Source organism: Protomyctophum bolini (genome assembly GCF_963924005.1).
Source record: "Protomyctophum bolini genome assembly, chromosome: 22".
Classification (NCBI taxonomy): domain Eukaryota; kingdom Metazoa; phylum Chordata; class Actinopteri; order Myctophiformes; family Myctophidae; genus Protomyctophum; species Protomyctophum bolini.
The window spans coordinates 12,587,731-12,603,121 of record NC_137883.1 but is presented as its reverse complement, the minus strand read 5'-3'; the positions used below and the strand labels follow the sequence as shown (position 1 = coordinate 12,603,121).

Below are 15,391 nucleotides of genomic sequence, written 5' to 3'. Positions count from 1 at the left end.
TGGGAAGTGAGGATGCTGGCGTCGACTGTTCGCCGCTTCACCTCCCAATGTATGAATGAGTGCTTTGAGCACTTAAAAAAAGGGCCGAAAAGCGCTATAAAAATGCAATTAATTAAAAATGCAATTAATTAAGCTTAATATCGGTATACATTCTGATATAAATATATTTCTAAAGAAGAAGATTATAACATGGCACTTATGTCAAAAAGGTTGCCTGCCGTCCACTTCTGCGAACCTTCTAAATGTAATCTTTTGAAAATAGCAGATCTACAAGCTCCCTTTGGCATGGGGTGTAAGACTTTACCACTGAAAATAGCCGACGTACAAACTCACAACACGTTGCTGATGTGACAAGCCCCATGTAGACCTTCTTTGTGGTCTACATTATACAATACACGTTTTCAAACTGTGGCCAAAGCACACCAGTGAGCAAGTTAAAAGTCACACCTGTATTCATAGCTAAAATTAAACCTTAATTGTAACTCTCTTAAGCATCAATTACATCTATTCTATGTGTGTATATACTGACTGTACTCATCATCAATAGAAGAGAAATTCAATAAAATAAAAGAGAAAAAAGAATTATATTATACAGAAAGAAAAGAGAAGAAAGAAATGAGAGACACAAAGAACAATGTGTTTGAATACAATACAGCCAGCCCAGTACATACAGTAGGCTACAACACAACAAAATAAGTTGCTAGGAAGAACAATAAAGTCATCAACAACTTGAATCTTAGCGTCCCTATTCTTCGGAGAAATATTTACTGTAGAGCGGGAGGAAATGTAGGAGGCCTACCCTAGTATAGAGCCCTGGGGGACTCCGGTCAACCAAGTATAGCCTATAGTGTTAAGTGGCTAATTCCTACCCATTGCAGACCTTAACTGCACCTGTATACTGTACTTTCCCCCTAAACTGAAAAACAGTCTGATCTGACAGATTTTATGAATCTAAGAATGGCACCCACCCCACAGGTGGCAGGATGAAAGCATTGCAGTTTCTGCTACATGTGATCTTGTTAGTTTGTTCAAGAGGGTAAACTCCCGAACCGAGGGGCCTTAACGCAAACACAGAACAGAAGCCAACCAGCTACACACATGCAGCTGTGAAGCTGCATGTGTGTAGCTGTATTGCAGTACGTACTGTACTGAATGCACACACACACACACACACACACACACACACACACACACACACACACACACACACACACACACACACACACACACACACACACACACACACACACACAGGTCTATGATGATTAGTTTTGTCTAAGTACATTCAAATGTTTGTTCCGAATGCAATTGCAATGCTGCAGTACCCTTGAAGCGCCTCCCCCTTTCTCAAGTTTAAACACACTGTATGAACTTTTTCTGCTGAGCTCCTGGGGAAAAAGGAGACCTCGTCATGATGGAGATGGGGCAGGAGTGTTGTCCGAAAAAGACAGTGATATTTGTAGAAGGGAGACCATGGCCTCATTGGCTACCTACAAATTGAGAGAATCTGACTGGGTGCTCAAGCTTACGCTTACAATTGTGAATGAAAGCTTTTGACAGCGTGGGAAAGAGGAAGCAACGTAGTGGAATTCCCCAGAAAGAAAGAAATGAAAGCAGATTGATACTTTAGATACAGCGTGACAGCAAAGATGAAGAGAAGATGAACTTTTGCAACAGCTTTTTGTCCAAATGAGGCGTGGACCGTCACACCGCATTAGAAGACCAGAACATGAAATGGTAAATGGTGCATTTATATAGTGCCTTTACCTAAGGCGCTTTACAGAGATTGTGCATTACATTCACCCATTCACACACCGATGACAGAGGAAACCATGCAAGGCACCAACCTGCACATCGGGAGCAATTAGGGGTCAGAGTCTTGCTCAAGGACACTTGAGCAAGTGTCTAACTCTGCATGGGGGAGCCCGGGTTCGAACTGGGAACCTTGCAGTTCCCATCCGGTCACTCTACCCCTGAGCCACTGCCGCCCCTATGAACACAAGCATCCAGCCTGTACATTGTGATGTACTGTACTGCATGGCATGCAGTACACCAGGATTGATTCTCAACCTACATGTAGATACTGCAAGTGGGCCCCCCATATAATTGGGAAGACACTAAGATTGAAAAAATCTGATCTAGAAAAGGTTGAGAACAACTGATACATGGCGCTTCAATCACAAACTGGCACTGCACACACATTATAACATATAGGTAGTTCAACATTGGACAGTACAGGGAGACAATGCTGCTATTGGACTTCAACGTCCAAGGGTTTACTTCCATGCAACAAGACTGTGGACCGCTAATTACACCTGCTAATTCTGTCATTTTTGTCATTACGGTTGTTACTAATATTGTTGCTGCTGTTGCTTGTTTCAGTCTCTCTGGCTCTGTTCCTATCTCTCTCCCCCTGACATGGTCAACTGGTCAAGGCAGATGGCCAGCACCCTAGGGCCTGGTTCTGCCTGCCTGAGGGAGTTTTTCCTTGTCTCACACAAAACATAGGAAAGATGGGGGGAGGGGCAACATCACTACTACTACTGTAGTGTTGAGACACTTTTGATTTGACACTAGAATTACATTTTAATTTAATTGAAATCGAATCACTTCACTACATGTACAGTATACATGATTATCATGATGGATTTAGTCTAATAAAAAGTATATTTTGAAATTGTGTGAAATGGCTTAACATCTTAAAATAAATCTTTATTTTATTTAGACTGTTTTAGGCTATATTTTCCTCCATGCTAAACCCCTTATCCCTAAACTACTTTGCCTTTTCTTTTTACTATTTTGAAAAACAGTTTTGAATTGTTAGAATAGCCAATCTACAAGCTCACAACGTGTCGATGTAGACTAGATTTGAACTATTCAAAAAAGTTGTTCAAAATCGTAAAACAAAAAAGGCAAAGTAGTTTAGGGATAAGGGATTTAGCATGGACGAAAATAGAGCCCTCTATGTCTTATCTAGAATAGAATATATGTATATATTTAATCTTAATCAAATCTACAAGTTCAAATCTACAATGCTTCACGATGTGATGTGTTGTGAGATGGTAGATCTGCCTTTTTAGTAATCTCTTTTTTTCTCTTTAATTTTTGGAAAGTTTTCAAAAATGTTAGACGTTTGTGAACATTATTTTGGAAGCTGACAGCTGTCATGCCCGCCGCCACCCGGTTGACCTCTTCATTGATTCCAGCCTCTCATTGTGTTCCTTTGCAGAGTGGTACAGCATACACTTTCCTGCCAGCCAGGTACAAGTTGGCACATTGAAGCACACGCCCAGATACGCTCAGATACTGTCACCAACACTGCCTTTCTTTTCTCCTCCGATATGTCTTTTGTTTCGTGCTTGATACGAATCCCTTTAAGCTCCTGTTTGGCACTAGTCCGTCAAATACCCGGCCCCACACCCTTCAGTGCACTCAGCCCTTTGACATTCCTTATTGTTACTTTTAACCGTCTGTGTTTTCACCACCGTAATGGCTGCACCCTACTACCAAGATGCTGCGACCTCCGATCCGATCCATTATTTATAAAGTGATTGGTTCTCAATTTGAGACCAGGGATCCTTAAGCGGGTTCCAGGGGGTTCCCCAGTTAAATGATTGATGGGGAGGAACAAAAATCACACTCATGTGAAGTGAGGGGCACCTGGTAATGTTTGTTTAAAGTCTATAGACTTGGCTGCCATATGACGTCACACGTAGTACTCTAAACAAACATCAAAAGTCCATAGACTTGGCTGCTACTCTGTTAAAAGTACTCCAGATGCTCAAAAACCTTATGGAATATGTAGAGTCTCTCAGAGTTGTGGGGGTCTGTGGCCTGGCGATCTAAAGGTTTGAGAAGCGCTGTCTTAAACACCACAGACTAAAAAGGGCCCCTGCAGACCTGCCATTCTGTCTTTGCAGTCAGTCACTCTTTCATTTCCTGGGCCGTTACAAGAGAGAAGCCCCCCCCCCACATACTCTTCCAAGCTTCATGTCTCTAAACTTCCAGTCCCAGAACCTCTGGGCCAGCCATGCAGAGAACCAGCATCACCACCCACTAACCCAGCCTTCAGTCCTATCTGAGAAGCAGGTTTTCAGGCTTAGCCCTGCGAGTATGTGTCACTCCCCTCCCCTAAGCACAGGTGGACGTGTAGGGAACCCTGCCAAATACTTTTGGTTTAGAAGGAGGGAGGGAGGGGTGTTGGCTGCATGGGCCTGGTGGGTGGGTGTAGCAGGTTTTTTTTTTTGTGTGTTTCTTAGATAACAGTTAGGACTAAATCACTGACACACCTTCATAGCAAATTTGAGCTTCTCTCTCTCTCTCTCTCTCGTCTCTCACTTTCACAAGTCTGCCACTGAAGACAGTGCTGAGCTTCCTGAAGGGGGACGGAGAGAGAGCACACATGAGAGAGGAACTGAAATCAAAACTTCTTCTAAAAGGTCAGTAACAACACAGTCTCTCGCTCTCTTGCATTCAGTGTCACACTGCATTATTTCAACACAGGATGTCATGTCAGACGAGGTTTGTATTTTGTTCAGAAGGGTGGCATGATTTTAGAGTTGGTGTTGCAAATGTAGGGACTTCACTATGCTGTTACAGATCATTAGAATGTTGAGTGGTTATAGATGCTTCACGTATTAGAAAGTGTAAACCGGGATAAAAGTGAAGTCTAATTACACCAGGGCCTGTGAAAAGATGTTCTCAATGCTGTCATGTTACAGTAAGTGTCTTTGAACAGTTTCGTGCTTAATTGGATGTCAGTAAGATCTAACTCTTCCATTCTCTTTAGAGCTATTTAGATCATGTTAAGTGGTGGTGGTGGTGTTCAAGCAGATCTAACGTAGATGTTTTTTGCTTTGCTGTCTGTATTAGTATGATGAAATATGGGGATATATTGTGTCTTTCATGTCTTAACTGTCATAGCATGTATGACTATGTATGACAATCTATTGTCTCTAAAGAATGGTTATGCCATGACAAACTGAAATCAGCTGGAGAGCATAAAGTATGTCACTCCTGTCATAAGTCATACAGACTTTCTCATGGTTAGAGGCATCAGTAACAACTCCATCTAAAATGATTTCTTACTTTTAAAACGGAATTATCTGTTGAAGTTAACGATGTGTTAAACAGACGAGCGAGCTTGTACATCTGCATTTGTTAAAATAGATTGTTGAATAATTTTGTAGTCTAACACAAATCTTCTCTTCTGTGGGTCACTGGTATGCACAAAACACTTTCAGATGTGTGTCCACTCCACATAAAGTTGGGGTCCTAATTTGAGTTTAGAAGGCATTCGTAAAGTCTTACTTACTGTAAGTTTGAGGTTGCCTCCCTCCGCCTCAGATGACATTCAGTCATTCATACTGTATGTCTGTTTTTAAACGCCTACACACTATTTCACCGCTTTAGACTGGAGCCAATCAGCATCAACCTTACCATAGTCCAGACTGTATTTACTACATCTTTACCCATGACATTCCATAGGTTTAAAAAAAAATGTTACAATCTCTGCAGGACAGTACAGTACTGGAGATATACTGTGTAGAGTAAGAAAGGCTTGGCTGTGCCAATTATTCTGTTCCAACACATCGGAGAGGAACAGCTGGAGCATGGATATTACATTAGCAGAATCAGAGGCATCTTTACTTATGGCATCACAGGTTTACAGGTGCAAAGTACTCTCTTCATCATTGTATGTATAGTATTCCATGAGAAGAGATGGGAAAGAAGTAGAGAGGGAGCAGCAGTGTTGTTTTTGACAGCAAATTATTTTCTCTCTTTTTTCTTGTCATAGTCATCTGAAAGGTAGCAGATAGCAGATTTACAAGCTCAAAACTAGCTATAGCGAAGCTGGGCATTAATTTACGGGGGGAAAAAACATACAAACAAACTTTTCTGCCTGACAGTGAATATACCTTTTTAAGTTATCTGTTAACTGTGAATTGTATCTTTATCAATTTAAATGTTGGATACTCGTAAGGTTTGTACTGAACGTAGGTAACAATGTATTCTTATTTTGTTCCAATAATAATTTAATGACGACAGTCCATGTGCTGGTGTTTCCTTATAATTACAATTCATTCACCATTTCACAAAGAATTATAATTGAGGAAACTAAACCCAATGTGGCAGAGGGGTTACTTGGGGATAGAATCCATTAGACACACACACACACACACACACACACACACACACACACACACACACACACACACAGGACCACACCCACCTTTACACACACAAACACACACTGTTAATGGAGCTCCAACAGTGTAAAAAATGACCCACCTTTACACCCGTTTTTCACTGTGTGTACTATAATAGCCTCTTCTTCTGTAGTCTGTGGTTTTGTGCATGCGAGTCAGTCTCTCTCTCTCTCTCTCTCTCTCTCTCTCTCTCTCTCTACAAATGAACCTGATCCTGGCTAGTCTATTGTTGCGAGTTCTACCAGGATACTTTTACATCAGTGTGTTCAACAAACACTTCCAGGGAGCAGACTCCCTCTATATGTTTGCACAATTAGGACTCTGGCAATAGACGATAAGCCAGTGCAATCCAGCAAGTCAATAAAGGACCTCATTTCACCTTTTATTTGTACAAAAACACATTCGAGTGACTGATAATGTGAATGGGGGTAGTGTAGGGATGTCCCGATACTGTATCGGTATCGGGGAAAGTATCGGATCGCTCCTTATTTGTCATATCGGGTCATATCGGTATCGGAAAATTTATTTTCTGTTTACTAAAGAGCTAGAGAGAAAGGGAAACTGTTTTGATTGATTGATTGATTGATTGATTGGATACTTTATTAGTCATGAATACAAACGGCACGAGGTACAGTCAGACATTAAGGCTAAAAGGATAACACAAAAAAGTCCTGGGGACTTCTTTCCAATGTGGCCACAAAACACTATAATAATATGCACAAAGGAGAAAGGGGGGGGGGGGGGGATGTTGGCCGTGAATGACACTCCTTTCTATGGGAAAATGCATTTACCTCCCCTTGTGGTCTCCTGATATGTTTTTCAGGCTAGTTTTGAAAGAAACCAGTGATTTACATCTTTTAATGGAGGGTGTCAGTGAGGGCATTCCACATTTTGGTGGCAGAGTAGCAGAATGAAACATTTCCCATGTTTGTTCTATACATTTGTTCTATATTTGGGTAGTACCAGATCGTTGTTACTCCCTGCGTTACTGAACAAACACTCTATAGACACTAGTACGATGATTACTAAGTCATTGCAAAGTAAATATAGCTATCTAATACTTACTTTTACAAACATTTACACCCCATTTATAACTCATTTATAACACACATTTACACCCTGAACATTACTACATTCAAAAGATGAACATTACTATGGCACCTGGAGCCAACTACTGTGGCTTTAAACAGACAACATCAAAGTGCTTGACTTAATCCGCTCTTAAAATCTCTCTATTGTAGCAAAAACCTAAGATTAACTCAAATTAATTCGACAGCGCTGAACGATTCTTCACAAAATGAGATTGCATAGGTGTCTGAATCTAGATCGCAATCTTTTTTTTAATTAATTGTGCAGCATTAGCAGATTCGGACACGCCCCGAAATACCCGTATGTGGGTCTTAAAGAATAATAGGGTTATGAAAGGTGAATGAGAGCTCACACTCGGCTCCGCCCAGACGCCCACCTGGAACCTATTTCATTGAAGACACAAATGTGACTGTGTCAAAGCCCGTGTTTTCTAGTCACTTAAACAGCCATGAAAAGGTTCTGCATCACAAAGCATCAAAGATATGTTTTTTTTCTTTGTAAATCTACCCGATGTAAGTGGATTAATAGCTGAATGTGTATGCCTGAGCATTTGTTTTCCTGTACGAGTGTGTGTCTGTGTCTGTGTGTGTGTCTGTGTGTGTGTGTGTGTGTGTGTGTGTGTCGTTCGTGCGTGCATGCGACGTGCATGCTTGACTAATGAGATTGTGTGTTTACATGCTTGCATCCTTGCAGGCACATTTGTGTGTGCATGCGTGCGTGCATGTGTGCGTGCGTGTGTGTGCGCGTGTGTGTGCGCATGTGTCCAGCCTCCTCCATAGCGCTGAGGTCCAGGTTTTGTTCTGCGTGGTATTGGGTAGGGTGAGTAAGCCGCCCCTCACACACGAATAGAGGAACGGGATGAGGCTTCAAGAGGCTGTCGTGGGTGGGAGACCTGAGCCCTGCCAAAAAAACTCCTTCTGTGTGTGTGTGTGTGTGTGTGTGTGTGTGTGTGTGTGTGTGTGTGTGTGTGTGTGTGTGTGTGTGTGTGTGTGTGTGTGTGTGTACCCAGCATGCCTTGATCCTCCCACCCACCCCAGTCCAACAGGAGTTAGCCCGTTAACTATATGCAACATGCTGGAGCCTAGCTTACTGCCCCGCAAACTGACAATGTGTACAGTATATAAGATACTACTGTACTTGTATTGTATGTAATTCAAACAGTTGTGTTTTAATCAGCATTGAGAGAAGGATGTCTTTTCATTTCTTCTTCTTAAGTGTATTGTCCGATTTAGCTCATGTATAAGTGTAGATCAATTATATATATATTTTAATTCAAGGACCACCCTATAAAATATGCATTTTAAATGCATAGGGGGGTCCTTGAATTAAAAATTTGTGGTTCCCAAACCTTTTTAGCCTGCGACCCAACAGAGAGATTAGACGTTTGCCCGGGACCCAAACTATAAAAGCCCACAACGTGTAATGATTACAACATTTGGTTCCCAACTATAAATGGTGCGAGTGTTTGAGTGTTTGAGTTACAGCTAAAAGCGTGCACATTGTGTTAGGCTACTTGTGTTCTTGGTGAAACAAACGCCTCAGGCTGGAACCACAAGGCGACCACGCGGGCAGGCAGGCAGGCTCACACACCCAGAGGTTGAGCCTTTCTCACCCTTTCTGCTTTCCTAAAGTCTGCCTTTAAGAAACGTAGGCTACTGAAAATGTTTTACTTGAGTAAAAGTATCAATACTGTAATGTAGAAATACTATGTTACCAGTAAAAGTCTGGAATAGTAGAGTACAAAAGTATTGGCATCAAAATGTACCAAAATTAGAAAGTACTCATTATGCAGAATGTCCCTTTTCAAGTTTTCAAATGTATAAAAATCTTTTTAAATTATCAGATCTAAAAGCTATTTTCATTTTGAGCTTGTAGATCAGCTGAAATGTATGTATATAGAGCTGACTGGTTAATGTATTCTCATTGTTTTCTAACAAACATCTGAATCTACAAAGTGACTAGCAAGTAAAGTTTTCAATTAAAAGTACAATATTTGCCTCTGAGATGTAGTGGAGTAGAAGTAATGCTTATGAACTATGCTTATATCACAACAAAACTTGCAATGTGCATTATCTGACAATGCCTAAAATATTACGTGTCCATCATTGGTAGATGGTATAGCCTGGTAAACCCCTCCCCCTTGCTTGACAACATTTTCATTTTGCCAATGAACATTATTTTTTGTCAAGCAAGTGGGAGGGGTTTACCAGGCTAGGGACTGTAGATGATATGGTATTGTTGGAAGCAGTAAGCATCATAATCCTGATTTATAGTTTGTCGTACTATACAGTGTTGCACCACACAACACAAATAGCCACGACACAAGCTTGTAGATCTGTTTTTAATTGTTTTTTTGTTTTTCAGCATGCAACACCATAATGGACTATATTTTAAGCATTGCAAAAGCTCTTAAAAATAATTAATAAATGTGATCGAATGGCTCAAATGCAGAATAAATAATGGACCTAGATATGAAAAGGGTCGAAAGCCACTACCGTAGTGCAAGTGGTATTCCAATGAAACATTCAAGCGCAGTAGCCAGTGAACTCGGTGCACTTTAACCAGTATATAATGTACTGTAGCTACTTGACTCTCGTAATGTACGTACGTAGATGTGTGTGTGGTGGTGGCCAAGATCATCAGAAATAGTCCCCTGTAACCACTGGCAACCTACGGAGCGGTTAACTTCAGCGACAGTGACATATGCACGTGCCGAGAAACTCCATTCTCTGCCAAGCACAAATTATTAAGCCCATGGCAAATGGGAACATTCAAGTTCAAATACCGTAGTACTAACTTTCAACCCTGGCGTCTACTATCTTGGGCATGTCATTATAGAGGAACATTGTCAAAATGTGTCAGAAGTGTCCGATTAATTGGCAGTTTTTTCTTTATTCATCGTACGATGAATAAAGAAACAAAGAGCTTACGTGGTTAAAGTAAATTCAAATAAACATTACCACCGGCAAACCAAACAGAATGGTGTGTGAAATCCAGTGGAAGGGAATTAGATGTCAAATTCAAACAAAGGGAGAAAAAACTAACACCGATTTCATCGTCTAAAAAGAAAGATCTGGTTTGAATAAGTGGGTCCACCCACCTGTACTGTATGTGAGGAGAGAGAGAGAGAGAGAGAGAGGGAGAGAGAGAGAGAGAGAGAGAGAGAGAGGATGGATGGCAGTTTTAGAGACACGAGTGTGTGGGTTATGTTCGCTGGCCCGCGTGCGCTGCTATCTAATCACTTGGAGAGAAACGGAGACCAGCGCTGCCTTGATCCACCCACCCACCCACCCCAGTCAAACAGCAGTTAGCCCGCTAACAATACACTGCAGCATGCCGGAGCTCAGACAGTGATAATATTATGGAGATAGATAGGTGTGTAGCTTATATATGCATTCTAATGGATGTAATCATGATGTCTCATTCTGTGTCTCTTCAGAAAACATGTGTCACTTTATAAGGCTGCTGCGGGTCATGACCTGAGTGCGTGCGTGCGTGCGTGCGTGCGTGCGAGAGAGTTTGCTACAGCCTACAGTATGTATGTACATCACTTACACATGTGGTGTCCGTGAGTCCGTCCATGAACACTAAAGATAACGAGCAGAGTTGGTTGAAATGAGCGTCATTACAGCCTGAGGTAACACATTGAAAGGACTGCAGTATGTCTCAATGATGGATTTGACTGTCACTTTGGTTCATTTGATTCATTCCGTCGACTAAAACTATGACGAAAAACTACCTTTTTCCACTGACGGAAACTAAATACAAACTAAGCTATGATGACTAAAACTTAGTTTGAAACCTGCTTGCTCAGGGGATAAATTGAATCGGGACCATCAGGTTAAACTTCGTGTCAGAGAGGGAAATGTGCATGCATAGGTGCAGAGGGTATGCGCATGCATATAGGTTAGGAGGGTATGCGCATGCATATAGGTGCAGAGGGTATGCGCATGCATATAGGTTAGGAGGGTATGCGCATGCATATAGGTTAGGAGGGTATGCGCATGCATATAGGTTAGGAGGGTATGCGCATGCATATAGGTTAGGAGGGTATGCGCATGCATATAGGTTAGGAGGGTATGCGCATGCATATAGGTTAGGAGGGTATGCGCATGCATATAGGTTAGGAGGGTATGCGCATGCATATAGGTTAGGAGGGTATGCGCATGCATATAGGTGCAGAGGGTATGCGCATGCATAGGTGCAGAGGGTATGCGCATGCATATAGGTGCAGAGGGTATGCGCATGCATAGGTGCAGAGGGTATGCGCATGCATATAGGTGCAGAGGGTATGCGCATGCATATAGGTGCAGAGGGTATGCGCATGCATAGGTGCAGAGGGTATGCGCATGCATAGGTGCAGAGGGTATGCGCATGCATAGGTGCAGAGGGTATGTGCATGCATAGGTGCAGAGGGTATGCGCATGCATACTTGCAGAGGTCCAGAGGGTATGCGCATGCATAAAGTGAGTGGCAAATCGAGGGGCAAATTGAGGGGCAAAGTAAGTTTAGCATTGTTTAATGCAATCAGATAGGACTTTTCTGTTTGGATGTACAGCTATGGCCTGTCAAGGCCCAAAAGTAGTTTTTTGCCACTCATTAGGTGTTCCCGCATAAGTTCCAGGTATGATGATGATGTCACGCGCGTATCCTATAGAAGAGCAGGGAGACAAAGTACAACCACCCCAATTGTATAAGTTATATTGTATTAAAAACGAAGTGACATTTTAGAGCCAGTACTTTACACCTGGGTGTGTCGGGTTGGGTTTGAGCCCCCAAAATAGCTGACCCGTGCTGGTGTTTAGTGCATGTGCCACTATGTGTGTGTGTGTGTGTGTGTGTGTGTGTGTGTGTGTGTGTGTCTACTAAAGCTACTGTCATTGTCACACGCACACTCGCGCACAAACACGTGCCTGCGTGTCGTTGCACAAACGTGTATGTGTCTTTGAGTTTGTGACAGCCTACCCACCTGTGAAACTGTGTGTGTGTGTGTGTGTGTGTGTGTGTGTGTGTGTGAGAGTGTGTGTGTGTGTGTGTGTGTGAGTGTGTGTGAGTGTGTGTGTGAGTGTGTGTGCGTGTGTGTGTGTGTGTGTGTGTGTGTGTGTGTGTGTGTGTGTGTGTGTGTGTGTGTGTGCGTGACAGGCATCTGTCTCCCCTGCCCTGCAGCCTGACTGGTTTTAATTAGGAGGTGCCAGAGCGCCTGAGGGCTCTCCTGCTGACATGACACACACACACACACACACACACACACACACACACACACCCCCTGTACCTGGGGGCAGACAGAGGCTCTCCCACCAAGCCTGGCCTTCTCGTTATCACCATCATGTATGGTAGTTGTCGTCCAACCCCCCCCCCCCCCCCCCCCCCCACACACACACACACACACACACACACACACACACACACACACACACGTTAAGTCTATCTATCTATCTATCGATTTATCTATCCGTCTGTCTTTCTATCAATAAATCCATCCATCCATCCATCCATCCACAGTATAATACTGATTATTTGGGTTATTATGAAGCGTGTGTGTGCGCGTGCGTGTGTGTGTGTGTGTGTGTGTGTGTATTGTGTTGCGTGCGTGCGTGCGTGCGTGTGCGTGTATGTATACTGTATATGAATTAATGCACAGATATGTGTACAGTAGCCCTATACTAGCTTGTAATGCAGCAATGGTTTGGAGAAGGAGATACCTTTAGTCTACTGATCCCGTGGGGGAGATTCAAGCGCCAAATACAGCAGTAAAAGTTACAGATACAGTAGGTAGTACAGCAGAGTAACTCCACCCTTAATAAACAAATATGTATTAGAGTATATAGACCCCTATACAATCATCCTGGCTGGTGCAGAACAAGAGAGTGGGTATAGTTGTGATATCAGCGCAGACCACACATAACGTTAAAGATGACAACAGAGTGCATGTTACAAATAGTCACACACACACCGCCAAAGTTGAGCAACAGTTCAACGGCATCAGCCCAATGCACAGCTTTGGGAAATGGCGAAACGCTACAGTCAATGGTTCATTTCTATAGCGGCTTTATCCCAAGACACAATACAATACACTCACATTCACTCATTGTAAACCATGCAGTCACAGGCTCAGTGTCTTGCTCAAGGACACATGATGCAGGGATTGAACCGGGAAACTTCCAATTCCCAAGTGGCTGCTCTACCTCCGGAGCCACTGCCGTACCACTGTATTATTTAGATACTGCAGATATACAACAAACATGAGCGTGAATACGATTCTGCAAGAATTCTAACACAGCCTCACTCAGCCTCACAATAGGGCAACTATTGACCATTTACTATCGATTAATTCAGTGGTAATATGTAAATGTAAATATAATGCCTGTTAAAATATTTGCGGGGTCACGGCTTGTAAAGGTTGAGAACCACTGGATTAATTAATAGAATGTAACAGAGAATGTGTTTAAAACAAATTATGTTAAAGAGGCAACTTTACGCGTTATTTCATACTTTCATACTGCACAACAGTGTCATACAATAACAGTAAAAATAGCACTATATAAACTCAACCGTTGGCCTATGACATGCCTCTATGCTGCACAGCCATTGGCTATGCAGAATAGTGGGTTCAGGGTCTCATACATACAGAGCATGATGGCCACCTGTGAAATCCTGTGATTCAGCCAAGGAATCTCTGTCTCAGTGTGTGTGTGTGTGTGTGTGTGTGTGTGTGTGTGTGTGTGTGTGTGTGTGTGTGTGTGTGTGTGTGTGTGTGTGTGTGTGTGTGTATACAGTTCAGTACGCAGCCAGCGGACTTCACCTCCCTTCTGGCAAAGCCTCCATTACTGATTAGGATGTTTGAAAAAGAGACAAAACAAGAGAAAGTTCGAAGACAAACAGACAGGTCAGCAGAAAGCAAACGCCCTCACTCTCTCTCACTCACTCGACCAGCATGCTCCGAGGTGAGTTCTAATGACCTCTCCTGCACTGATGGACGTGTGCGCGTGTGTGAGTGCGTGCGTGCGTGCGTGCGTGCGTGCGTGCGTGGAGAGAGAGCCCTTTGTCTATGATGGTGTGAAGGAGATGGCAAGTTTGCACGCATTAATCTGTGACGACCCTGCAATGTGTGTCTCTAAGGCTGTGATATGTCCCTGCAACCAGAGTGTCTGTCTACTTGTGATATGTCCCTGCAACCAGAGTGTCTGTCTACTTGTGATATGTCCCTGCAACCAGAGTGTCTGTCTACTTGTGATATGTCCCTGCAACCAGAGTGTCTTCTGTCTACTTGTGATATGTCCCTGCAACCAGAGTGTCTGTCTACTTGTGATATGTCCCTGCCTAAAAACGAGTGTCTTTCTGGTTGTGATATGTCCCTGCCTAAAACGAGAGTGTCTTTACGGTTGTGAACTTGTGATATATCCCTGCAACGAGAGTGTCTTTCTGGTTGTGAACTTGTGATATGTCCCTACAACCAGAGTGTCTTTCTGGTTGTGATATGTCCCTGCTCTGGTCCTTGCATGTCCCTGCGACATGCGTCGACAACACGTCGCAGGGACATAATAATTTACACAACAATAATCTTGTTTCTTTGCACTGGTCAGAGTGTAACACAAAGTTACACAATCTGAAACGTGCAAACAAACACCACAGTTCATTCATTTAAGTTAGAGTTAAAGTGGGTTTGTTTATGTATCCTCTGTCCTTGGAGTCCAACTTCACCAGAAGGTGTGTGTGTGTGTGTGATGTTCTATCATCTATCTCATGCTGTCTGCTGGGACGATGAATGTTCAATGCCAGTTACGTTGCCTCCCTTTCCAGTGGCTCTCCCACACCACACCAGTGTGTGTGTGTGTGTGTGTGTGTGTGTGTGTGTGTGTGTGTGTTTCATGTACAGTAGCTACCGGTACTAGTGTGGTGTTGATAGTGCTAGCTGCGGTGTGACCATGATGTGTGTGTGTCTGTGTGTCTGTGTGTGTGTGTGTGTGTGTGTGTGTGTGTGCGCTCACAATCATGCCTGTGTGTACCATTTGTGTAAGTCCATAATTTATTGACCGTTTTATGAGCAGCAATATGAATGCATGCATAAGTGATCTCAAATAACGCAACCTTCC

The 15,391-nt window shown here is 42.9% G+C and overlaps 1 protein-coding gene across 1 annotated transcript in view; it reads left to right on the top strand.

Moving 5' to 3' along the window:
• The first annotated feature begins 4,296 nt into the window (after positions 1 to 4,296).
• zbtb7c (zinc finger and BTB domain containing 7C) overlaps positions 4,297 to 15,391 on the top strand; it is a 34,067-nt gene continuing 22,972 nt past the window's right edge. The window contains 1 exon segment of the mRNA XM_080756229.1: positions 4,297 to 4,439. Within this exon segment, the coding sequence (XP_080612355.1) occupies positions 4,403 to 4,439 (37 nt within the window). The 5' untranslated portion in view covers positions 4,297 to 4,402.